A 25,929-nucleotide genomic window follows, 5' to 3' on the forward strand; every position below is an offset into this window, starting at 1 on the left:
GCACGGGGGGGGTGGTCCTCGGGTGCAACGCACCGCGGGAGGGGGCAAACCGGAGGGGTCCCGTGGTGCAACGCACCGGGGGCGGGCAATGCACGGCGGGGGGCAACCTGTGGGGGGAGTTGCACGGGGGGGGTCCCGGGTGCGATGCGGGGGGGCGAACGGGGGGTGATTTGGGGTGCAATGCATGGGGGGAGGAGGGGGGGGGGGCATACGGGGGGCCCCGGGGTGCAATGTACCGGAGGGGGGGGGGGGACGCTGCGTGGGGCGGGGGGGGTCCCTGGGGGGCAATGTGTAACGCACGGAGGGGGGACAACACCGTGGGGGGGGCCCCTGGGGGGACGTCTTGGGGTGCAATGCACAGGGGATTGCACTGGGGGTGGGCAAAGGCGGCGGGGGGGGGGACGGGGGGGGTGCACTGGGGGCAACAGGACACCGGGGGGGGGGCAGTGCACGGGGGGGGGGGGGGGGGGGTGTCGGGGTTCACTGACGGGCATGGGGGGTGCAGCGCGCGGTGTGACATCACACGGGGGGGGTCACCACACCGGGGAGGGGGACACACGCAGGGTGTCCGTGTGCCCCCCCCCCCCCCCAATATCACCCACCTCTGTGCCGAGGGGGGGGCTGAGACCGGGGCAGGGCTCGGTGCATGAATGAGCAGCTGCCCGCCGCAGGGGGGCAGTTGCGGGGGGGCGGGGGGGGGGCTGCATTACAATCATTCTATTTTTTTATAGCCTCGAAAATCTGCCTTTAGGGGGGTGTTTTGGGGGGGGGGGGCGACAAAAAAAAAGGCGATTTTGGTAAAAAACGCCCAGGATTTTACTCCACCTCCAACCTCACCAAATCATCGCTTCCCTGGGTTTTTTGGGGGTGAATCCTTTAGAAAATGGGTCTGGAGCCGGAGGAGGGGGCCAGGACCTGCAAATTTTGCTGGAAAAGGGTTTTTTTTTTTTTTTTTAGGGAAAAAGTAACCATTTTCTTCACCCCGAGCGAATCCCCGCGCAACCAACCACCTCGTTTTTCGAGATCATCGAGCTTAATTAGCAAATTACCCACAGCAAATTCTCACCTGGGAACGGAGGGAGATGAAAATAAATGCATTTCCCAAGAGGAAAAATTCCATTTTTGGGGGGAAAGAAGCAAAAAAATTTGCCTAAACTGAAGATTTTCGGCGAGGGAAGCGGGGGGTGGGGGGGAAGGTTATCGCTGCGCTTAAAACCCAACAAGCCGCCGGGGTGGAATTGATAGATTTTATTATTTTTCCAAACCTCAGCTCTTTTTTTTTTTTTTTTGTGGCTTTTTTTTTTTTCCTTTTTCTTTCTAAAATTGCCCCAAAAAACATGTCCGTCCCCCCCCCCCCGCCCCAGCAGCCGGCGGGTTTCTTGGGGAAGGTACGATCCTGCGCTCTTCGTCCTATAACAAAAAAAAGAATTGGCAAGAAAATGATGAAAAAAAATTAATTTTAACGAGACTGGGGGGGGGGTGGAGGGGAGGGAAGGGGGGGCTGCTCCTGAACCCAACTTAATTAAACCCCAAACTGGCCAAATTCGGGCGCTGCGCTCAAAAAAAAAAAATCATCAAAATAATAATAATAAATCAAAAAAATTATGGATTATACCATCACCTTCACAAATATTCACAGTTATTCCGGCTGCGGCTCCTCAGCCGCCGGCGGAGCTTCTCTCTCCTCCTCTTCCTCCTCCTTTTTGCCTGCCCAACCCTCAGTTTCATTTTGGGGTGAAACCACCGGTTTTGGTGGATTTTCGGGAAGCGCGGACGGCTCTTCTGGAGCTTCCGATGGCGCCGCTTCTGCCGTCACCTCCGATGTCACCTCCGATGTCGTCACCTCCTCCGCTTCCAGCTCGTCGTCTTGCAGGAACGGGGGCATCAGCAGCGGTTTGGGGGGATCTTGTTCTCCCAGATTTTTAAGAAATTCCTCAGGTTTGGGAAAATCTTCGGGAATTTCCGCCGGTTCCGTAGTTTCTCCCATTCCTCCTTCGTTTTCTCCAGTGGTTTCGACGGCGGCGGTTTCGGCGGTTGCTTCTCCGGTGCCGTCTCCGCCTTCCAAAGCTTCGTCCACATCCTGATCCGTGATTTCATCCGTGAAAGGATCTTCTCCCTACGGAAAAAAGATGGGAAAAAGACAAAAAATAAGAAAGTCAGGGAATTTTGGCCGTGAAAAGAGGTTTTTTGGCAACCGAAAAATCGCCTTGATGACAGACGAGTTTTAAAATGGTGGAAAAGTCGAAATATTATTGTTAAAATAATAATCCATCGTGGAAAATCCCAAAGCGGGAGAAGAATCCCGGGATAAAAAAAATCAACAATAAACGATCCCACGCCGGGAAGGAGTGGAAAAAAAAAAATAAATCCATTAAAAACACCCAAAAAGCTCCGGCATCGCGGTGTCACCGCAGGAACCTGCCGGCGTTAGCGGCTCCTCGCCCGGGGAGGAATTTGGGTTTAAAAACACCAACAAAAAGAGACGATTAAAATCCAAAATTCCAGCCGGATTCCCCTCCCCGCCTTGGGAAGAGCAGCGACGCTTCCAGTTTTTCATCTCGATTTTATTTTAATTTTTATTTTTCGGGAGACGGAGGAATCCAGACGCGGTCGTAACCTCGCAGCTCTCTCCTAGCAGGAAGGGGGGTTGGGGGGGACACCAAAACCCTCCAGATTTGGGTTTTTTTTTTTTTGTTTGGGTTGGGTTTGGTTTTTTTTTATTATTTTGGGGGGGGGTTTTATGGTTTTTTGGTTGGATTTTTGACCTCGTTACCTTTATTCAGGCCGACGGCGGATCCCAGCACCGCTCCCCCCTCGCCTTTCCGGAGCTACGAGGTGGGGGCTGAGCGCGTGGAGGGTCAAAGTCCGGGGACGGGGTGGGGGGGGGACGGACACGGGGGGTCGCTGCCCTCTAACCCTGACCTTGCCAGAGAGGAGATGCCCCACACACACCCCCTCCTGCGATCGAAAATTCCCTTTTTTTTTTTTTTTAGTTTGTTTTTTCCCCTATTTCCCCCCCGCGCTTTACGGCTCACCACGCCACGGCGGCGCTGGGGGAAGGGGAGGACGGAGGGCGGCATGCCGACGACGGGCACAAACCTCGCCTGAAATCTGATCGACCGCGGCGGGGCGAGGTTTTAGTCAAGTGGAAAAAATTAAAAAAGAAAAAAAAAAAACAACCCAAATTTGGGTTTGTGGGTTTTTTTTTTTACCCCCAGCTCCCCACCCCGGAGTTTAATGCCTCGATCAGGAATTCAGCCCAGGTTTGGCTGCCTCCGCGCGAGAAGATCCATGCAGATGGAGGAGAAACCTCAACGTTCATCTTCTCCGAAGGATCCCGCCCTACGGAGGTGACGGGAGAGACAATCGATACGGGGTTCTACCTCGCGATCTGGACCCCAACGTCCGTTATCGCCGGTAAAAACTCTACCGGGGCAGGGGGATTTGTGAAGTCCACTCGTGGTGGAGACTGTCACGGCTTCCCTTGGGAAGGGCGAGGTGTCCCGCCATCGTCCCTCCGAGGAGGAATCGTTAAGGCCGATGGGTCAAAGCAAATGATGCGGCCAAGTCTTGATTTAATTAACGGCCCTGCGGCTCCGGGCCCTTCCTTTCTGGGGGAAGGTTTGCCGAGAACGTTTTTATGGCGAGGCGGCTCTTGGCATTACCTGGAATCCTCAGATTTTCCTCCACCCCTTTTCAGTCTGGTTTTGCACCTGGGAATGATACGGAGACGGTGCTGGGATGGAGCCGAAGTTCTCCTCCTGCCGATGGACAAAGGTCGGGTGCCCGGGGCGAGTCATTTAGATCTGCCGGCAGTTTTGATACCGTTGATGATGAGGAGATGTGGACGTGCCTGCGGACCCTGGCAGGGGTAGACGGAGTTGCACTTGAGTGGTTCCAGTCTTTTTTTTTTTTTTGGGGGGGGGAGGGGTGTTATTTTTTTTGTTTGTTTGTTTTAATAAAAAAAAATAGTCTCCGAGAGATGCCAGAGGTTTGCACCTCCTCGGCCCCGAGGGCTCTCTCTGTTCTCCTGTGGGGCACCGCAGGGTTTTTTTATCTCCCCCTCCTGTTCAACGTGCACCGGAGGCCGGTTTAAGGAGAGAGACGGCCATCCTACGCCGACAAACTCTCTCTCAAAAAAACCAAAAAAAAAAAAAAAAAAGTCTCTTTTTCACCGGACCCGGAGGGCGGAGTCGCAGTTTTTACGGGTTTGGTTTTATTTATTTTTTTTGTGCGCTAGATTTTAGCAAAGACCGGGCATGATGAGAGCCAGCTCAGTCCGGGTTTAGCCCAAAAATAAAACCATGACGCCGGTGGGACCAGGGGAACCATCTGCTCCCCCCCGTGGGGGGTGTGGGGTGTGTGTGGGCATCTGCCTGCCCTTGTCTGCCAGGTTCGCAAAACAAGGGATTCTCCTGCCGGATCCTGGGCCGCTCCCGGATTTCCGGGGAACGAGCAAGTAGCCAAAAGCGCTTCTTTTCATCTTCGCCTGGCGGAGGAGGTTGCGACCTTTCCTCTCTCTCTCTCTCTCTCGGATGCGGACCTCGCCCGTTAAACCCCGTTTATCGCGAGGGTAATTCCCGCACGGAGCGGCCGAACCCCCCACACTCTGAAGAACCGCGTTTGCTTTTCCGGACTTCTTTTCTTTAATTCCGAACGCTGGGTTTTTTTGGGGCTTAAAACGAACCCTACCCCTGACCTCTCCTGGTGTTCCGTCTCGGCTCTGAAGATCGGCTGCCACTTCCCAAGGGAAGAGGAGGGAAAATAAAGGGGGGGTGGGGGGAGGCTAATGAGGGTTTTTTTTTCAGCTGGGAATTGGGTGATTTGGTTGCGCTGCCGGGAACGCCGCGGAGCCCGGCTCATTAGAGAGGGTCAAAATTCCCCCCCCAGCCCTAGTGCAGGGTTAACGGGTGGGCGAAGAGCCGGCCACATCGGAATTTAATCCCGACGGGACGCAAACGGCTGCTTCACGACCCCTGTGCTGGGGGGAACCCCGTGTGTCCCCCCGCAAAGGCCACAGCCCGAGGGGTGGCTTTGGGGAACCGGAGTTCCTTTGGCTATTTTGGTTTCTTTAATTACATTTCCATTTTGGATGGTTTCATAATTGATCTACACGCGCCTGGGAATGACAGCAAGCAGAGTCTGCGAGTTAAATAAAATAATAAAAAAAAAAAAACAAAAAAAAACAAAAAAACACGAGAAGTGGTAAACCGCCTACAGAGAAAAGAAACCAAAGATTTAAGAGATAAAAAGGCAACGGAGCGGAACCTACGCTTCTCCCCAGCGTACGCAGCGAGGCGTCCCGTCACCGACACGGCGAGACGCGGCTCCGTGCTGCTCCAGGAACTCGGCAGGAGTTGCCGACTCTCTCGTTCACTCACCTTGAGGTATTTTTCCAGCATCTTTACGATGTGTTTGTTATTCAGGACGCTCTTGGCCACGTGTAAGCTGGTCTTTTTGAACTGCTCCGCGGCCATCTGCAAAGGAACCGACCATCAGTGGGTCCAACCGGGGAAGAGTTCGAACGAGGAGTTTGCTTTGAGGGTTTCTATTCCCTCCTCCTCCGCTGGGCTTGGGAAGCCCGATCCCAAAAACCAGCGCAAGAAGTGGATGCAAGGGAGCACTCGCATCTCTTCTGTTAACACGAGTCCTGGAGAAAGACGCGCTTTGGCACCAGCAGCAGGAACATCCCCCAAACCCCACGAGATCGTGTCTGGGACAGCGACGGCCACGTCAAACACTCAAAGACAGAGGAGACGACGACCACCCCGCGGCTCATCCCGTCTCCAACGAGCCCCTCTCCAGGCCTGGCCCGGTTTAGACATTGATTACATCTCATCTATGAATTCCCCAAGCAGTTTTTCATTTTAATCTCTAGCAAATTTAGAAAGAGGAAGTGTTCAGCCTGCACATTTGCACAGTACACCTGGACAACGTACCCTGCTCAACCCCCAGCACAAAAGAAAAGGCCAAATTTCCCTTTTAGTATCACTTTTTCTATTCACCTCCCCGTTTCTCATAATTCCCCGGTCATTGGCTTCATCTCTTGTGCGATGCAAGACCATCCGAGAAGGTTGTGGGGTTTTTTTATAGATAAACCTGGAGCGCCTGGATCGACATCCCCCGGCCCCGGCAGAGCTGAAACGCTCCCGTCGGGACGCCAGCGGGGTTTGCTCACCCTGCGGTTTCTGTTGTGATCGGCCGATCGCAGGTGCCTCTGCAGAAGGTGGTTCTGTGCGGGAATCAGCATGTCGCACGCCATGCAGTGAGCCGCCTCGATCTTCTTGAAGAAGTGTTCCTGGCCGATACCTACAGCGACGATGAGAAATCCCAAATGAATGAGATGTTCGGACACTTCACGTTGCCTTCCCACCCCCTCTAACGACCCCGTGTCACTGCCAACACGCTAATTGCGCACCCAAACTTCCCGTTTCTGCTTTCAAAGACAAAAAAACCAGAGTTATTCGGCTCTAAAAAGCAGTACCCAAGCGTAGGAGGAAGAAAGATGGGGATAACAGCCCAAGGTACACAGCAATCGACTTACCCGAGGCTGTTTTCCTCCCCAAACCAGCCTCCCTCTCCAAAAATCTATTTAAATAAAGGTGGAAGGGACAAGTTGCACTTCCCCCAGCTCTGGGTTCGTTCCTCCTCTCTACTTCTTGCACACTCGCTTCATCTCCGGATGCAGAACGGCCACTTACCCTTAAAAGGATCCGGTTTCTGTTTTGTGCCCTCTTTCTCCGTCAGCTCCTGGCGTCGCTTCTCGATTTTCTTATTCCTGTTGACGATGTACTCCTGGAGGGAAGGGACAAAATTCAGCCTCCACCTCACCATGCACCGAGACGGTCGAGCGGATCCAAAGGGAAACAAGCTCTCCGGAGAAAAACCCCAGGGTCGGTGAATTCACCAGACAAGGCGGGTGTTTTCCCCTCCCCGCTCCCTGTCGTTTTGACCAGAGGAAGAGCCGGAAAGATCCAAATGGGAGCCAGACAGAAGCCCGCTCCCGTATCACCATCAGATTCCTTGTGGGAGACCCCAAATCCTTGAAAAACACCCCCAAAAAGCAACCACTGCTCATTCAGAAGGTAGAACGCCCCAGTCTTTATCTCGCCTTCCTCAGGTCTAGATGTGTAGATGGCAAAGACCGTCTCTGGAATAATGATTTCTGGGTTTTCTGTTCAAATTCATCCAATTAATTTTCCCTTCCAACGTGAAAATCCGTGAGAAATTGTGTCACGCGAAGTGATGTCATCGGGCGATGCATTAACAAGCAGTGACGCGAGCTAACCGAGCCGGGGGCTGTACGCGGAGGAATCTGTAACCCCTTTCCAGTCCCTAGCCAAGCCTGGGCACCCCAAATTAAGCCGGGGCACCCCTGCGCGGATGCAGGGAAGGGCAGAGCCAACGCAGGCAAGCCGCCTACCTGCAGGAACTCCACCGTTTTATCCGGGAGTTTGGTACCGATGTATCGCAAAGTCTCTTTGTGAAACTTGCTCTGAAGGTGTTTCTGGATTTCCTCTTCCTCAAAACTGCGGAACTTGCAGACGGAACAGGCAAACTGGATTCTAAACAGAGCAACCGTGTCGCAAATGAGGAACAAGCTCAGCCTAACTAACGAGAACATCACGAAGATCGCGACCGTTACTGCCCCCGTTGTAGTTTTCCACTTCCTAGTTTTTTCCACCCCACACAATTTCACTTTGGACTTTTACAATCCCTGTAGAACCTGCACGAATTAAAAAAAAAAAATCTCAAAAAAATTTACGCTACGGGAGTGGAGGCTACACGAGTTTAAAAGCAACTGGGGAAATTCCTAGGGCAGGAGGTGAATCGTCAATCTTTGATATGGTAAAACTCTCTCCGCTGTGGGAAAGGCCCGAGATACAGAAACGCTGGTGCCGCCTGCGCTGCTCAGTCTGTCTTTACATCTCTTATTGTATTATTTTAAAAGCAAGGCTGCACATAGCAGCCACTTAAAACACCCTTCTGAATTTGTAACTCTACGCTGAGCTGTGTATTAAACACCACGCGGTTCTCCCGGTCTTAAAACAGTCGTTAAACACACAACAAGGGGGGAAGAAGAAGTGCTGCCATCAGAATGCAGAGTCCCAGAATACGACCCCCCAGCAGATTTCTCCCGCATTTGCGCAGAGGAATATCCACTATTATTCCCCAAAGTGCTGGGAAGGGACTGGCGAATCGCTTTCCTGACCTGTCCATAGCACGATCGCGCATCCGATCCCTTCTCCGCTGCTTCTCCCTCTTCTTTTTCACCTCCTCGTCGTCATCTTCACAGCCATCTCCAGATGCTAAAGGAGGAAAAAAACAGAAATAAAGTCAGAACCGTCGTGCTCGCAATCACCCACTTTGCTGGCCGAGGTGTTTTGGGACCCAAATCCCTTGGTTTTCTCTTTACTCTCAGCTTGGGGAAGTCACAACTTGTTTCGGTCTCTGGAAGTTCTCCCTCTCCCAAACCAGCTTCCGACCGTGGGGAAGCGGCAGCTTCTTTCCAAGGTCTCCAGCGGTTACTGTAAACCCCAAACCCTCCTCTCCTCCCGCTCCCTGAACTTCCCACAGCAGCTCAAAGTCTGTTAGAGGCAAGAGCGGAAAGAATCCCGACTTCTACGCTGCCGCAGAGACGCCCCTCCGCCTCCCTTCCTTGGGAGGAGCTGCTGCTGCTCCCCAAGGTCTCATTTTCTCCCCTGTATTTTTCCACAAGGCTGAAAAAGCTCCTCAAGAAGGTTAAACTACCAAAGACAGCAGAGACGCTAGCGGTGTTCTGCTTCCTCGGGATCGTTTTGGGTATAATCCTCGTGCTGCCTTCCCAATAATTCTTTGATAATTATGGGAAAATTCCTTGATAATTACTGGGAAAGCGAAAAAGAACTAACGATTCAGCTGACCTCATCTCTGCAGCGTTTCGGGGTACAAAGCTCCGAGTCAGAGGTATATCAGCCTCACCGAACTCAGGCAAAAATTCACCCGTTAACCTTTTCAGGTAAAGGAGCCCCGGAGCCCAGACCCCGGGCATCAGAAGGAGGCTTAAAGAGAATTTTAACATCCAACGACACCTCAGTTTTAATCCTGAAAACAACCCAAAAGCAGCAACAAAACCCTCCACGTGGTTTTCCCCACGCCACTCTAGCGCAGGAGGCTCAACGTGCTGGGGGCTGACGTGTCTTCACCAAAAAAGTACAATCCCAAACAAACGGCAGTGGTTTCAGCTACTTTAGACCATACGGTTTTTAAATTAGTCTTCTAATATACCTTGATACATTCCCATCTGTTTGAAAAAAATAAGTAAATCAGGGTTTAGCCCAGTGACTGAAGCCTCTGCTGAAAATCGTTTAGTTTATGGTATTTTTGCTCTGCCCTGTTGCTGGGATGGGCACATCTTCGCCGCCGTCCTCCCAACAAGGCAGGAAGATAAATTAATATCCAATATCCCTTCACACAGACGGCAAATGTCGAAGAAATGAAACCGTTTTGGTACTCTCCTGCTAACCAGCACGGCGCCTCTGTGCCACGATGGGCAGCGCCACAGCCCGGGACTGGTTTAGTGGTGGCAGCAGGAGCTGCATCAGCTTTTGAGCCCCCCAAAAATGAAGTTCTCGGGAGCGCAGATGGATTCCGAGTAGGATTAGGCCAGGACTGCGTGAGGGGGGGGTAACACCCCACCTTCCTCCGCCAAATCGCCCCAAACTCCTGGAAAAGAGAAACACAAGAAGACGCTGGTGTTATTTAGGGAGATTTGGAGGTTTCAGTCCACCCAGCCAGACCGCGGAGCGGGCGAAGGGTTGTGCTATTTGGGGATTAACTGTCTATTTTTATAAACGTTTATGAAATCATGTCGTTTTCCATAGATCACTTCTCACGATCAACATTTAAATCCTCGGCAGCTGAGTCGCCGCTTCGAGGAACACCAAAGGTGACAGGCGAGACAAACGGCAATGACCCCCATCCAACCCCTGGAAAACCTGCCGCCCAGGAAAGAGATCAACCACTAATTGGCATTTAGCCCTAACGAGCCTCGCCAGCAGCAGAAGTACGGGCGCGGGATCCCAACCTTTCCACTACAAGCGCTTTTCAGGCACCTCAGTGCAAGCGAACCTGCCTGTGATCCCCGCTGAAGGGCACGGGGGAATTATGAGGAGCAAATACTTTCACAATAAATGGGCTCAAAACGCTGTTTCTGGGCAATTTTACGTATTCTGACTCTCAGCACGGTCAAAAGAGCAGAGGAAATTGCTCAAGCGCTTAAATATTCCCACATTTGCCACAAAGACGGATAAAAAAATATGTTACTTACACCTTTGTCAGCTTCATCTCCTGATTTTTCCTCTCCGTCGCCCTCATCTGCTGCACAAAAGAAAATGCATTTAGCTGGTGTCGGGGGGGGGAACGGGGGCGTCTTTTCTCCCACTTAACACTCCAAGGGGCCCTTAATAAATCACCAAAGACTGCGATAACGCCTCAAAACTCCAGTGAAAATGGCAGATGGCTCACTGGTTTCCCTTTGCCCGTCAGCGTCTGCTGCAAACTCTGTCCTGACTCTCTCAACGCTCACCTCGGGCATTAAATTTTGTCCCATGAAACACACAAAATATAAAGCCTGTGCACTCGAAGGAGTATTACAAAAATGCTGACGACTGAAAAAATAACACAGCTTCGAAACGTAACAGCTGTCAGTCAAGCTGAGAGATGAAACACTGGGAAAACGGGGAAAACGGTCAATATTAGTGAGGGAAGACGGCTCGTACCGTTCTCGGTGTCGTCTCCTTCGCTGTCGGTCTTGGCCTGTTTGCTGTCAGGCTCGTCGCCGCTTTGCGACTGTTTGCGTTTGCGTCCTCCTCCCTCGCTGTCCGATCGCCCGCCCGAACGGTTTCGGAAACCTCTTCTCTTGGGCTAAAGCAGGAAGACATCAGTTGTATCCATCAACTCGAGGCACCAAAAAAGCTTAAAAAAATCAAATTATTCCATCCATCTGCTGCATCGTCTCAAAAAGTTTAAATTCTCGTGATCCTGCAGACTGGTTTTTGGCGATAAAAGGATTTTATAGCTGGGTTAGAGCCACTAGAGAGCGGATTTGGGATGAGAGAAGCATTCAGAGCTCTATTTTATGTGCAAATGGGTATATACAAGCTTGGTGACACCCTGCTCTACCCAAATTTAAATTATTCTGTGGTGGAAGCAACGGGAATGAAGACGGGTGTTCCTCCATACAGCCAAACAATGAAGCCTACCCACCGCGGCAAGCAAAAAAAAGCCATTTTCACAAGAAAAAACCCCCGACAGTGAGGACTTACCATGAGCGTGTTCATGTGCCAGGGCACCGTACCCATCCTGTCTCTGTTCCGTTGCCTCCCCATTCCGTACGGCATATTCCCATACCGTCCCATTCCCATGCCCGACATCCCCATCATGCCATAGTCATAGTCTCCGTAGTCACCGTAATCCCCGTAGTCGCCGTAATCCCCGTAGTCGCCGTAATCGCCATAATCGCCGTAGTCACCGTAATCGCCGTAGTCGCCGTAATCGGGAACGAGGGCTTGGGAAAAGAGGGATGGGAGCCTGTTGGATCCGGCGCCCCCCATCCCGCGCCCACCCATGTAGTTCAACTCGTTCCAACGAGCCGAGAGGCGCTCGGAGCTGGAGGAGGGCATGAAGTGGTCGGCGCGGTTGAAAGCGTTCAGACGCCCACGGTTCTGAACGCGGTTTTGAGCCCGGCCTCGCACGAGGCCGTAGTTGTTGCCTCGGTTGCGCGATTGATCCCGGCGGCCGTCGAACTGGCTGCCGAAGGAATCGTTGCGATCTGTTCCGACTTCTCCGTAATCGTAGCCGGATCGGTACATGTCGCGGTCGTTCATGGAAGACCTCGAGTCGTAGGATTCGAAAGATTCAAATCTGAACGAGCTGCGCAGGAAGAGACACCGGTCAGCAGTTAAATAACATCCCCGCGCATCATACAGGCGTTTGCAGCCATTTTTATCACAATCTGAGTGGTTTCGGCCAGAAAAATGGGAGAAAAAGATTTTTAAACCCATCACTTTCTGTATCCCGCTCCACCTTTTCCTAAATTTCCGAGAAAATAAATAACTACCGAAGAACTGTGGTTTTCTGCACGATTATGTGACCGGAAATTCTTCAGAGATGTCAGACCTTACAAACTCTACAGCACTAAACCACTCTTGTTTTGCCAGCGGAAAAGCAGATCCCAAAAGCTTCCCCAGGTAAAAAAGCTGCTTCTGGTTGCCTCTACGCTGCGCCTCTGGGCGTGAGTTAATGCAGACAAACCCCCCAGCATCTTGTCAGCAAGCACCAAATGGAATTTAAAAAAAAAAAGGCAAAACTTCACCGATTCGGTAACTCTTGCCAAGATCCGTATTATTATTTTAGCAGCAAAACACGCCGCGATATGAAACTCTCCGGACTGGCAGAATTTAACCCAGCGGGATTAGAAAACCACCGTAATTACTGGGAAGCCGCGAGGAAAAAGGGACGCGGAGGGGAAAAAAATAACTTTAAGGAATCTAAAAACTAGAAACAAGAAAGCCTTTGGCAAAATCTAGGAACCGAATTGAGAACGGAAGCTGGTTTTGATGTGTACATCAAGTATGATATATTTACAAGATATCTCTCTATATGTATATTTATACACACACATATCTGTATCTGTCCTGGTTTGAGGTAAAACAGAACCAATTTTCTGATTTGTAATTCTACTTTTTAGCTGGGCCTCTTCTAACCGCCCAACGGCTGAAATTAACAGCACGTTGTTCAGAAACCGTTCACTCTCGGAGTGACGAGACCTCATTATACCAAGGAAGGGTGCGCACAGAGGCTCTCGCTTAAGACTTATTGCTGGAACAACCAAGGTCGGCTAACGGCGCTGCTCGCCCCCATGGAGGGTGGGAAGCGGAGAAGCGCGGAGGGATCCCACCCACAGGGAGGAGCGGACGGGACAGGTGACCCCGAACTGACCATCGGGGTATTCCATCCCATCTGTATCACGCTCCGTATAAAAGCCGAGGGATCAAAGGGGGGCTCTGGCTCGTTTTTAATTCAATGGCCGACGCCTGAGGAGGACCCTGTCTGTCCGTCTGCCTTTGATCCCGATCCCAGCATTCCTGACTCTAGTTCCAATCTGGGACTTTCCCTGGGTCTGCTGGTGACGCGATCGTCATCCTGGGAGCTGGATACGGTTTGGTATATATTATACACTTTTTATTTTTAATTTTTATTATTCTATTATTATTTTCTTATTTATTATTATTTTCATTAACGTAGTTTAGTTCTTTTTCCAAACTCGTAAACCTCCTTGTCTCTTCCTCTCCTCTCTGAGGAGCCGGGTGGGGTGGGGGGGGGGTGGGGGCGGGCATCTGTCGTTCTGCTTGGCCAATCCGGCCAAAACCGCGACAGATTTATCGGCACCCAACATGGGGCCCCGACTGTGGCACTGCCAGAGCTCTGACAGATGGTCTGAGTGGTTTGAATTCCAGTTTACTCCGAGATTGATACAGACACCTCACCATCACGTCGTTGCTGAACAGATTATTGTATCGTCTCTTTGTAGGGACTGCTTTAAAGTTAATTGATCCGACAATGCTTAGCTGGCCTTACGCCTTGTATTGCTTGCTTGCTCTTTCTGTCTGTACGCGGTGGTCCAAACGTGCTATTTTGCTGCTGTTTTTAATTGAGATCCAGGCTGTGATTGAACGTATAGCGTCTTCACCTTCGTTCCTGGGGCATTACGTAATGGATTCTGTTACTACTTACACTAATTATACTTTGAATTTTACCATGGACATGTTTACTGCGCCCTTTACTTCTTACGTCGAATGGTCCCCATCAGAGCCAGGAGAGGGATCTCCTTTGGGTATGGGGAATGACACTTGCGTTCCTAAAGTCATGCTTTTGGTGCCGATTTTCCTGCGTGAGTTGCAGGGGGGGTTTCTCTTTAAATCTTGGCGCAGTAGGTGGGTGTAGTACGATACGCACTGACACTACTCGAACCCCATCGGCACCGGTACAAGTTGCCCCAGTGACCAGAAGGAAAAAGAAGAGGTCAGTAAGTTCCTCTGCCCCTCGTGATAAAGACCAAGTAAAGCCAGACAGCAGGGGGAGGACTCTTCCGATGAAGATCGAGGAAAGCGTTCTTCTAAAGACAATAGGGGAGAGGCTCCTGCGTCAACCCAGGAGGAGGAGTCAGATACCGAGGTGATCATTAAATCCTTCTCCATGAAGGATCCGCGAAAGATGAGAAAGGATTTTACCCGGAATGATGGTGAGACGCTTGTCTCCTGGCTGCTCCGATGCTGGGATAATGGGGCTGATAGCACGGAGTTAGCTGGTAGCGAAGCCAGGCAGTCAGGAAACCTGGCCAGAGAAGGCGGTATAGATAAAGCTCTTGGGAAAAAGTCATAGACTCTCAGTCTCTGGAGGCGACTCGTGTCAGCCGTAAAAGGCAGATATCCGTTTAAGGATGATATTGAATGCCGCCCGATTAAATGGACCGGCATAGAGAAAGGTATTAAGTACCCGAGAGAAATGGCTGTGATAGAGGTGATTTACGGTGACTGGGAAGCGGACGTAGATCCTGATGAAACGCCATGTAGGCGAGCTACGTTGCGGAAGCTTGTATGGAGTGCACCACCAATGTATTCCCGTACCTTGTCGATGCTGATTCGGGGAGGAGCTGATGATGCGTCACTAACTGTAAATGAAGTGGCTAGCAGAACGTGACAGTATGAAAACAGTCTTTCTCGTCCCCTCACTGTAGCAGCTGTGGAAAGATTAACTGATAAAACTGAGAAAAGGATTGAGAAAAATGAGAAACTGTTTGATAAACTATCTAGGATGGAGGAGAGATCTTATTCTTCCCCTGCGTGGACCCGTGTTGCAGCCATTAGGAGAAGATCCCCTCCTACGAGACCGACTCAGAGGAAACAGAACACACTACGAAATATCCTGCGGTTTTGCCTCTGTGACTATGGAGAGGACTTGAGTAAGTGGGATAAAAAAACCTACCTCGGCCCTACAGGCACGAGTAAGCGAGTTGCAAGGTAACGCAGACAGAAGAACAAATTATTCCAGGAGGACTGCTGCTCCAGTCCGCAGGGGGCCGTTCTCCGCTCCAGGCAGAAACTCATCTACTAATTACAGACATCAGAGGCGCCCTGCCTCCAGCCAGGAGGAGGAGAGGGACAACAAGCGTTTATCGGATGGTGTGGATTCGATGGCCTGGCACATTAGAGCCACAAAACCATACAGCCGTTGTGGACACGGGTGCACAGTGCACCCTATGGCCATCGAATCATAAAGGGACAGGATCTGTGACTGTTTCTGGAGCGACAGGTGGGTCTCAAGAACTGACTGTACTGGGGGCTGAAGTGAGCCTGAGTGGGAATAAATGGGAGCAGCATCCCGTTATCACTGGTCCAGATGCCCCGTGCATCCTTGGCACAGACTTCCTCAAAAGAGGGTATTTCAAAGACCCGAAAGGGTGTCGATGGGCTTTTGGTAGAGCAGCTGTAGAGACTGAGGACGGTACACAGCTGTCTGCCTCACCCGGCCTTTCAGCTGACCCTTCGGTTGTGGGACTGCTGAAGGTTAAAGAACAGCAAGTGTCAACTGCTACCACCACAGCGCATCGGCGACGGCATCACACCGACCAAGACTCCCCGGTTCCCATCCAGAACCCGATTTCGTTGGCTGGAGACCCGAGGAGCGATCGGCAAGACTCGCTCGCCCTTTAACAGCCCTGTATGGCCAGTGCGAAAGTCTGACGGAGGCTGGAGACTAACGGTAGACTATCGTGGCCCGAAGGAAGATGTGCTGGAACCGCGGTATGAACTGGAGTCTGCGGCAGCCAAGTGGCGTGCTCCAGTTGACATCGCTCACGTGTTTTACTCTCTTCCTTTAGCAGCAGAGCGCAGCCCAGGGTTTGCTTTCACCCGGAGGGACGTCTGGTACCCCTGGAACGGACTGCCCCAGGGGTGGAAGCACAGCCCTGCTATTTGCCGCGGGCCGATCCAGACCGCACTGCAGAAGGCTGGAGCTCCAGGAGACCCGCAATACATCGATGACATCGTTGTGTGGGGTAACACAGCAGAAGAAGTTTTCAAGAAAGGTAAAAAAACAACCGAGAGTCTTCTGAAAGGAGGTTTTGCCATAAAAAAAGGTAAGGTCAAGGCACCTGCATGAGAGATCCAGTTCTTAGGAATTAAATGGCAAGATGGTGGTCACCAGATCCCAACGGATGTGACTAACAGAAGAACATCTATGTCCCCACCTACTAACAAAAAGGAAACACAAGCCGCCCTCAGCGTTGCGGGTTTCTGGAGAACGCGTATTCCAGGCTCTAGTGAGATTGTGAAACCTCTCTGTGAAGTGACTCAAAAGAAAAATTAGTTTACGTGGGGTCCTGAGCAACGATGGGCCTTTGAGCAAATTAAACACGAGACTGTGCGTGCAGTAGCCCTTGGACCAGTCCGAACGGGACGGGACATCAAAAATGTGCTCTACACCACAGCCGGGGACAGTGGCCCTACCTGGAGCCTCTGGCAGAAAGCACCAGGGGAGAGTCGAGGTCGACCCCTGGGATTCCGGAGTCGGGGATATAGAGGCTCCGAGGCCAACTGTACCCCAACCGAGAAAGAAACCTCGGCAGCATCTGAAGGGGTCGGAGCTGCTTCAGAGGCAATCGGTACCGAAGCACAGCTCCTCCTGGCGCCCCATGACCAGTGCTGGGCTGGATGTTCAAGGGGAAACTTCCTTCTACTCGTCACGCCACCGATGCCACCTGGAGGACGCGGGTTGCCTTCATCACTCAACGAGCTCGAAGAGGAAACCCAAATCGTCCAGGGATCGTCGAAGTGATCACAAACCAGCCCAAAGGCAAAGACTTCACAAGGCCACCTGAGGAGGTGGCAACTCGCGCTGAGGAGGCCCCACCATGTTAATGAACTCTCAGATAATGAGAAACAATATGAAGCTAGAGTGATTAAAAGCCATTATTTTTTATGCAATTAAAGATTAAAAAAAAGAAGTGGACCGGTCACCTTTCCTGGTCTTCCATCCCCTCCCCTGTCCCGCCGCTGCCCTCCTTCGATAGCATATCCAGCCGCTGGTTGATTTTGGCAATGATGGAATCCGAGTTCTCGTTAGCCGAGGTCTCGGTGCCGTAGGAGGCGACGGGCATCGCGGCGCCCACGTCAGCATTCATGCTCAGATCCGAGGTTTTGGGGGTTTCCCAGCTGCTGGAAGTGGCAGCGGCGTAGTTGTAGGTGGCTGCTGTGTTAGCGGCGGTGGTTTGGGTGTTGTAATAGTCGTAGCCTTCATAGCCTGGAAGGAAAGGAAAACACAATGGATTTTAATACAATATCGTAAAGACGTGGGTAGCTGGAGGAAGAGTTTAGATGCGAATGGATCCTACAGGCAGGGCTGCAGCTGGGTTTTACCTCCTTTCAAGAAAAATAGTTTTCTTAAAGTGAGAAATATCAAAGGTTCTTGTTGCCTAACCCTAAAAGCATGAGGACCTTCTTCTTTTGGGTGGTTTTATCCGCAGAAACAGAGCGCTGCTGCTTGTATTTGTGATTTCAGAACAAGACCCTGAGCCACTTCTGTCGCACGGTCCCACTAAACGAGACGAGAAAACCCAACGCAGATGCGCTGCTGGGCACCGCCATTATACCCATCAAAAAAGGACTGCGACGAAATAAATTAATCAGAAAATCAACGCAGGGAGTTGTATTCAGAGAGAACCTTGTGGCAAGATACCTTTCTGCTCTGCAGCGGCACAACAGCCGGCACAACGGGGTGCAAGTCCTCCACACGGCACCCAGGTTTTACAAAAAAGAGGAATAACAGAAGGAAAAAAACCCTTTATTTTCACCAATGACTTGAGCCGGGAGGTTTGAATCCACAGCCCAACACACAGCCTTCAATTTTATATCGTGAGGACCAAAGAAATAGTATTTTATAACGGAATCTCGGGCTTTTGCTTCGGAATGCGTTAAGACCGGCTTAAAACAGCCAAACGGTCCAAGTCAAGGCCAATTAACTAATTGTTCTGAGAGGAAAAGTTTATTAGCGAAAGCAAATCATGTCATATTGAGGAAGCGCCAGCTTGCACGTAGAGAACTGTATTTGCGTACCATCAAGCTGCCAAAAATTCAAGAGCAAACCTTGGGTTTTGAGGGGAAAACAACGTAATCTCATTAAAATCAATTTATTAATACACACATCTGGCTGTCCCAGATCAAACGAGAACTGGAGACGTAAAATAAATGAACTTTTCTCATCCGCGAGCTGATTTTTTCTGCTTTACGGAACAGATGGCTGCCAGTCAGCAGGCCAGAGCTGCTCCCTTGGCAAGAGCAAAAGCCGCAATCATGGAGCAAGGTAAAAATAAAGAAAAGAATTAGCGGTTTAAAAGCACGGAGTTGCGTATTTCACATGGAATTCCAAGCAGAGACAGCTTATGAGCAGGAAAACAGCTCTGCTCGCTGCAGCCAGCTCGAGAGACTGAGCAGGACACCCCGAAGCCCGGAGACAAATGAGGTTTTTTAGAACGTACCTTGCCAGCTCGTCGCATTCGTCGCGTAGGTACCTGAGCGGGACAAAAAGAAAAGAGAGTTTCAGCTCTAAAAGCAACAAAGTTGAAGTTCAGAGACTAAATATATATAATTCAGGTGGTAAAAACGATGGATCCTTCTGCACGGAACAGGAAAGAACGCAGCTGGGATTTCCAAGAGCTAATCAGGAAAATGAAATGGATAATACAAATAGTTTTGAAACGTTTCTTGAAACATTTTTGTATATACAAATATATTTTCGTATATTCAAATATACTCAAATGATTCCATTAAAACTCCTCAAGAAGCAAACCACAGCAAAAGCAAAACACGTTCATTAAAACTCTCGCTTTTGGGAGAATCCTGCTGCTTTTGCTGTTTAGGCTGGAAAGGGGTTCAAAGCAGAGAGCCCCAACTCCCAACCACCCCAGGACACACTTCGTTTTGCGGCACTAATAAACCTCAGGAGATAACGCAAAGCACGTTAATTAATTACACGCAAGGTTGTGACCAGTTCCTCTGGTACCCGACTGGGAATCAGAGCGTACCACGATATCCTGGAGGAAGCTTTTACCAAAAACCAAGTACAAAGTCGCTAGAACAGGTAGAGGAGAAGGAAAGGCTGCAAAAGCTGATGCTATATTACGTTTTTTTCTGGCTGGAAAGAAGAAAAAAAATCAGTTTTATTCTAAAAATGCAATTCCTCAGATCTATTTTTAGCTACACAAAACTCACCTTGAGTGTTGGTGGCCCCAGTATTCCAGGTTCCATAGCCTGCAAGAAAAAGAATGGAGCTATTAGCAGGATTGTCTCTGCTGTGATCACGGGGTTCGTTTCTTCCCTTAATTAACCCTAAAAACCAATAAGGTCTTTAATTACTTCCACTTGCTGTGGTTTGGGAAACATGCCCGAAGCACGGACTTGATGACCTGAAAGGTTCCTTCCAACCTCGACAATTCTACGCCCGCCCGACGCTTTATTTCAGATTGTTTCACCAAAAAAATGCCCAGGAGGTTTTGAATTAATAAAAAAAAAAATAAATCACTGTGTTTTGAAAAAGAAATCAGTTTTAAGAGGTGCTCGATGTAACAACGGTGCAGAGCTACGTTTCGACAGGAAAAAAATTTGTGGGATAAATCATCCGAAGAACCAAACCGGCATCAAGAATGGGCATTTCAGTTGTGTGACACATCCTTTTTCCTAGGGAATATCGGATGTCCTCGTACGGGATCCAACGTTGAGCACTGCAATTATGCGAGCCAATAAAATAAAGAGAGTTCCCTCCACTTTTCAGCACTAATTGCAAGATTTGCGCTAACGAGGCGGCTTCAGTCTGGTCTCTCGCTCCGAAACGGTGACAGGGTGAAGGTGGAAGAAGCAACAAAGGGCCATGACTTGCAGGAGCTCCCGCCACGACCCCACCGGCTCTTTCATTTCACAGCAGACATTTGTTTTTCTCGCCAAAATAAATCATCATTTTAAACCTTTTCCAAAGTTTCCAGGGTGGAATCGGCATCCCCGGCACAGCAGCAAACGCCTTCATCCGCGCAAACGGCATGGGATAAATAAGCTCCATGCTGTAAAGAAACCTTGAGATCATCTACATTAAATTTCGAAATCAAAAGCAATGCGCTGGGCATTTTGCTGATAACGTTTCCCAGTGCCTTGGCTGCCAATTCCTCGCAGGAATACAATTTTTTAATCTTTATTTATTATTCTGATCAGAAGAATAAGCTGGTTCACAAGCCAAACGACTGACACGCAGCTTCCTACGGATCCGAGTTATTTCGACGCCCACTGTTTTACCCCAAAGTTCTCCCCATTTCTGCTCTGGCCTTGGCTTCTCCCCCCCCCGGCCCCGGCCCAGATCCACAGTTTCCCTTCCCTTTAGCAACCTCCTCTTCCTCCAAACGCTCCCCGGCTGAGGAAGAGCCTGCACGAGCCAAAAAAAATCACAGACACGCACACTTCCTTCCTTCTTCTTTTAAGGTTTAAGTTGCTTTTCTGCGCCTTAGACACCAACTTTGCAAAATTTCTACATTTTCGGAGGTGGCCCCCAATTGTCCAAAGCTTTTCTATTTTTGGAATCAGCCCCCAATTTTGAAAAACATTTGTTTTTTTAGAGAAAGCCCCCGATTCTGCAAAAACTTTTCTTTTTTGGAGGTGGCTCCTGATTTTGCCAAACTTTTCTATTTTCAGAGGTGGCCCCAAGCTTGCAAAACTTCTGGATTTTTGGAGGCAGCCCACGATTTTGCCAAACTTTTCTATTTTCTTGAGATAACGTCCAACTTTGCCAAGCTTTTTTATTTTTGAAGGGGGTCCCCAATTTTGCCAAACTTTTATATATTTTTGGAGGGAGACAGAATTTTGCCAAACTTTTCTATTTTTGGTGGCGGCTCCCGATTTTGCAAAGCTTTTGTTTTTGGAAGGGGCCCCCAGTTTTGCAAAACTTCTGTATTTCTTTGAGGCAGCCCATGATTTTGCCCAACTTCTCTATTTTTGGAGGCAAACCCCAATTCTGCAGAGCTTTTCTACTTTTGGAGGGGGCCCCTGATTTTGCCAAACTTCTCTATTTTTGTAGGGGGCCCCCTAATTTTGCCAAAGTTCTGTATTTTTTTTTGAGGCAGCCCATGATTTTGCCAAACTTTTCTATTTTTAGAGGCAGCCCCCAACTTTGCAAAGGTTTTCTATTTTTGCTGGCAGCCCCCAACTTTGCAAAGCTTTTCTATTTTTCGCAGCGGCCTCCAATTTTGCCAAGCTTTTCTATTCTTGGCGGCGGCCCCCGATTTTCCAAAAACTTTCCTCATTTTTTGAGACGGCCCCCACTTCGTCAAAGCTTTTATTTTTTGGAGGCAGCCCCCAATTTGCCAAAAAGTTGTCTTTTTTGGCAACAACCCCCAATTTGGCAAAACATTTCCCTTTCCAAACAGCCCCCAATTTTACAAACCCCTTCTCCTGCACCCCCCGTACAAACCCCTCTAACACCCACCGAGGACATCCAGGACACCTCTCCCTCTTCACAACTTTTTTTCCCCACAGGCAACCACTTTAAGGACACAAAACCTACAGAAATCGCGGGTGAAAGGGCCACCGACGTATTTTTGAACTCCTACAGAAACCGCAGCAACAGCGAAACAGGAATTGCGAGGCGCAAACGCCTTTATAAATCGCAGTTTTATTACCAAATTGGTTCCTTTCCCACTGTCGGTGTTTTTAGGTCAAATCCTCACCGTTCAGCTTCATTTTCCAGCGGGATGGGGCTGGGATGGGGTTTTCCAGCTGCTGGTGAGGAGCATCAGGTCGAGACAGAGCACGGAAATTAAGGATAAACCTCAGATCCATCGACTGCAGCCACCCCCACGCTTGATTTTAAATCCACAGCTCAATTTTAACGCTCCCTCCTCCAGCACCTTCTCTCACCTCTTGAAAACAAACTGCTGAGCGCAGGCGATCGCTTCGGGTGACAGCGAGTGACACCGAACCCCTGGCTGTCCCAGGCATCGTCCCAGTGCGTGCTGTGCTCCCGGCTGGAGAAAAGGGGGAAGAGAAAGCGAAGGAAGCACAGGGAAGCTTTCCTCTGGGCAGGTCGCTCCGTTTCTCATCCGGTGATGCAAAAATAGCAGCAGCCCTCGCGTTTTTGACCACAGGCAGACGGCGGATTAAAAGCGAGCTCCTCGCCTTCGATTTTTAAGCCGTCTTTGATAAAACCTTGGGTACGGTAATTCAGGAGGCAAAAACAGCCTGGCCCCAGCACAAAACCTCGAGGAAAAGGGAGGCCACTCAGCCCAAAAGGCAGAGTTTTTCAGGCACAGAGAATCCCACCTCTTTGTACCTCCAGATTCTATAGGATAAAGCTCCCCAACTTTCATTTCCTGTGCGTACATGTTGGCGTCTGGCTCGCTGAGACGCAGGGCCGGTTATATTCATACACGTTATTACCACAATTATCATATTCTTTCAAGGAATGAAGGGATCTGGGTTAAGCAAAGACCTCAAGCTTTCACGACAACCTAAGAATGGGGTAATTAAAGAGTTCAACATCTAATTTTGAAACTAAATACTATGTAAAAAAATCCCACAAGATGAGACACTTGGGTATTAATGACTGGGCACCACCGAGCAGGGGTTGTATCGTCAGCTCTGCAGCAGCGCAGCAAGTCTGTAAATATCCCCAGGAGGGAAAAAAATCAGCAGAATAAATCATCATGGAGTTCTCTTGGGAAAATAAACATGAAATAAGGCGCACAGCAGGAAATAAACAACTCAGAAGGGACCAAGCGGTGAATTTTACTGACCCGAGTGTGCCGTGTGTCCTGGTTCCCAGTTTATTCCCAATACAGTGCGCTTGGAGCTGGGGAAAAAGCTTGGGAATAATTTTTTTCCGCACATGGAGAAAGCAGAGCACGGATCCGGAGATGGTGGAGCAACGTTGAGAGATTTACATCATTCAGTTTATGTGAAGCGCTGAGAAATGAAGTTTAACACCCGCAGACAAAAAGCCGGGGCCAATTCCTTCTGAAAGCAGAGGTCTGAGGTTCTCCCGCTGATTTCAACAAAGGACTTTATCCGGAAAGAATAAACTTTGTCTTCTGCTGGAATCATGAAGTATTCAAATTAAATCTATTATCACACGCTCCTACGCAAGGCTTGACTGCAAAGGACGCTCTTCCCAAAAACCCACTTGGGTGGAACCACGCGATTCTCAACATGCAGAGAATTAAAAATAAAGGGGCTGCTTATAAGGTGAGCTGGCTACACCTGAGGTTTATTTCTAAAACGCCAAAGAACTGTTAACACCTTCATTTTTATACTATACAATGGTAAAAATCCACAACAAAACTTCTCTAAAGCTGCAACATGCTCGGTGGTTTTAATTTATTAACAGTTCTGCGAGACGAAGGGAATATCCCAGCAATTGGGCAGCTCATTAACGTCACGAATCCAATGAAATCTTTCTCGGGAATAACTTTTAGCTGCCTAAACTCTTCCGGGTTGTTTATCCAGACTCGCTCAGCTGTCGGTAGAAAGAAACCAGCTCTTGTAGAGGATGATTCAACACATATTTAAGGTGTTTTTAATCCCGTTGCAGTCTCTCACCTCATTTTTATGCCCGAAAAACAGGTAAAACACTTAAAAAAACATTTAAAAGCATGATGAAAGAGAGGCCGGGCATCAGATCTCCACCAAACTGGAAGCAGAGACAGAGGGAACCTGAAAAGAGCAACTTGTCAACAGGTCTGTATCAACACGATGTCGGGATGAATTACGAATGATCTCCGCAGAAAAAGCCACGTGCAAGGTACTAGGAACTTGATAAAACACACACAAAAACGGCATCGCTGCTGTATTATTTATAAAATCCTGCCGCAGCCACAATTATGTTATAAAAACCACGGAAGCGTTTTCAACAGTGAGTTAAAAATCCCACTTCGCTTTGCGAAGTGGGAATTCAAGGTGGGAAGAGGACAGAGGGCTCAAAAACCGGAGATGGGGGAGAGGATCCAGGCTGTCAGGCTGCTTTGGGCTCAGATCCGCGAGCCCTTACCCACGTGCCACCATCTCGCATCCAGACAAACCTCATCGAGAGCCTTTAAGCAACAGACGTTCACACGTTAAACTCCGATTTGGGTGACTTTCTTTCAATTTCCACCTCTACCAGCCTCGTTTCCTACTTTAAAGAGACATAAAAAACGAGCAGGAGCTGGGAGAGCGCCCCAACGCTCACAAACTCGACGCCGTTTGGTGCTCTGATGAAGGAGGAGGGCTTTTCCCCCCCACAAATGACTTCCCACACGCCGGCGAGCGAACCTCAGCGAGCGCTTACCCACGTGCCGCCATCTCACATCTAAGTAAGCCTCATTGAGGGGCTTTAAACAACCGATATCCACCCGTTAAACTTCCATTTGGGTGACTTTCTTTCGATTTCCACCTCCGCCAACCTCGTTTTGTAGCTTAAAGAGATGTAAAAACCAGGTAGGAGCTGGGAGAGTGCCCCGACGCTCACGAATCCGATGCCGTTTGGTGCTTTGATGAAAGAGAAGGGGGTTTTTCCCCTCACAAATCACTTCCCACACGCCGTTGAGCGAACCTTAACGACATTAACAGTTTCGACGCTCGCTTACGCTTCGTTTGACGCCGTCTCGCCGGTTGCCGTTATACCGGGGAGCAGAAAAACACCTCGGGGCGGGGGGTGGGGGGGGGGAAAGACGTACCCAGACGGCTTAGGAGGGGGGATGCGAGGGGGCGGCTCGTTCTGGCGGGGTTTACGGCGGTGACAGCTGCCCCGGTCGGGCCCCCGCTTCCCACCGACTCACTGCCGCCGCTTCTTCCGGGGGAACCGGGGGTGGATTTTCGGTCCCACCCGGGGTGAAGCCGGTGCTGGGGGGGGGTGGGAGTGGGGAGGGCGGTTCAACGGATCCCCTCCGTGGGCATGAGAAAGTGGCCCAGCTGAGCGGCCCCCACAAGCCGCCGGGACTCCACAGGGTAGGGGGAGGTGTGTCACAACGGGGGACGACGACACAACCGAAGGGGGAGGGGGGGACGACGATATACGACACCGACGCGCACACGGCGGGGGGCGTGGCCGCCTGGCCGCCATTTTGTGTCGTCTTCAGAAATGGGACCGGCTCCATTTCCGCCCCCCCTCACACCGCGGGGGGGGGTGGGGGTGGGGGGGAAGGGGAGTGAGGAGGGAACAGCTCCCGTCGACCAATCGGCGGCGCCCTAGCTCGGAGCGACGCGGCCGCTCAGCCAATCAGCGGCGGCGCCCCCTCACGGGAGGCGGGTGCAACGGCTCCCTCAGGGGCTGACCCCCCCCCCCCGGCGCTACCGGGGAGGACCGAGCCGCCGCCCCGGGGTACGGGGAGAAGGGAAGGAGGAAGGAAGGAGGGGAAGAGACTTCCCCCGCGGCGCCTCGGGGACACCCCGCACCTACCGCCGTATCCCTGCTCCATCGCTCCCCTCCGCCTCCGGCCAACGGCGCCGCACTGCCCGCCCGAGCGGCCGCTGCGCAGGCGCACCGCGCCCGCACACCATTGGCCCCCGCCGCTGCTGCGCCCCGCCCACGAAGCTCTCCACTGGCCGTGCTCCAGGAGCCCGCCCCCGCGCCCGCCATTGGATGAGCTTCTCCGAGAGGCGCGACCCTCCCGCCGCTCCCATTGGCCAGCCGGCATCCGTCCCCCAATCCTATTGGACGGAGACGATTCCTGCGTGGCGCTCCATCCTGTCAGTCATAGCCGTTCCCTCTCCTGATTGGGCGGCGGCGTGGGGCTCATGGTGCCTTATGGGGGCGGCGGGGGTCGCCATGGAGCCGCGCTGCGAGCCCTCACCTGGCCCTTGACCTTTGCCCCCTCGG

The 25,929-nt window shown here is 50.8% G+C and overlaps 1 protein-coding gene across 5 annotated transcripts; it reads right to left on the reverse strand.

Annotated features, from left to right (window-relative positions):
* Window positions 1-756: 756 nt before the first annotated feature.
* On the reverse strand, window positions 757-25,634 carry AKAP8 (A-kinase anchoring protein 8). 5 transcript variants are annotated; one of them, XR_012584595.1, is made up of 15 exons: window positions 25,510-25,634; window positions 19,311-19,349; window positions 18,578-18,610; window positions 17,061-17,343; window positions 11,307-11,913; window positions 10,761-10,905; window positions 10,312-10,356; window positions 8,213-8,309; window positions 7,424-7,565; window positions 6,702-6,795; window positions 6,179-6,309; window positions 5,382-5,477; window positions 3,666-3,862; window positions 1,622-2,116; window positions 757-1,410 (listed from the first exon to the last, which is right to left on the reverse strand). XR_012584595.1 is itself a non-coding variant. In XM_074566924.1 (14 exons), exons 1-13 carry the CDS (start codon window positions 25,526-25,528, stop codon window positions 1,640-1,642), a joined length of 2,208 nt encoding a protein of 735 aa, XP_074423025.1. In that variant the 5' UTR covers window positions 25,529-25,624; the 3' UTR covers window positions 757-1,410; window positions 1,622-1,639. The 5 variants fall into 5 exon arrangements, 3 of the variants coding, with proteins under 3 accessions (XP_074423025.1, XP_074423024.1, XP_074423026.1); XR_012584594.1 differs by having other exon boundaries at window positions 10,312-10,359; window positions 25,510-25,624; XM_074566924.1 differs by lacking the exon at window positions 3,666-3,862 and having other exon boundaries at window positions 25,510-25,624.
* Window positions 25,635-25,929: the final 295 nt, after the last annotated feature.

Source organism: Larus michahellis, chromosome 25 (genome assembly GCF_964199755.1).
Source record: "Larus michahellis chromosome 25, bLarMic1.1, whole genome shotgun sequence".
NCBI lineage: Eukaryota > Metazoa > Chordata > Aves > Charadriiformes > Laridae > Larus > Larus michahellis.

What these genes read in the sequence shown, in the direction of transcription:
- AKAP8 (XM_074566923.1), bottom strand. An exon ending in GAATGCGACGAGCTGGCAAG is followed by an intron (nt 17,344 to 18,577) that starts GTACGTTCTAAA and finishes CTTTCCTTCCAG; the next exon opens with GCTATGAAGGCTACGACTAT. An exon ending in AGGAGATGAAGCTGACAAAG is followed by an intron (nt 8,310 to 10,311) that starts GTGTAAGTAACA and finishes TTCCTCCTTTAG; the next exon opens with CATCTGGAGATGGCTGTGAA.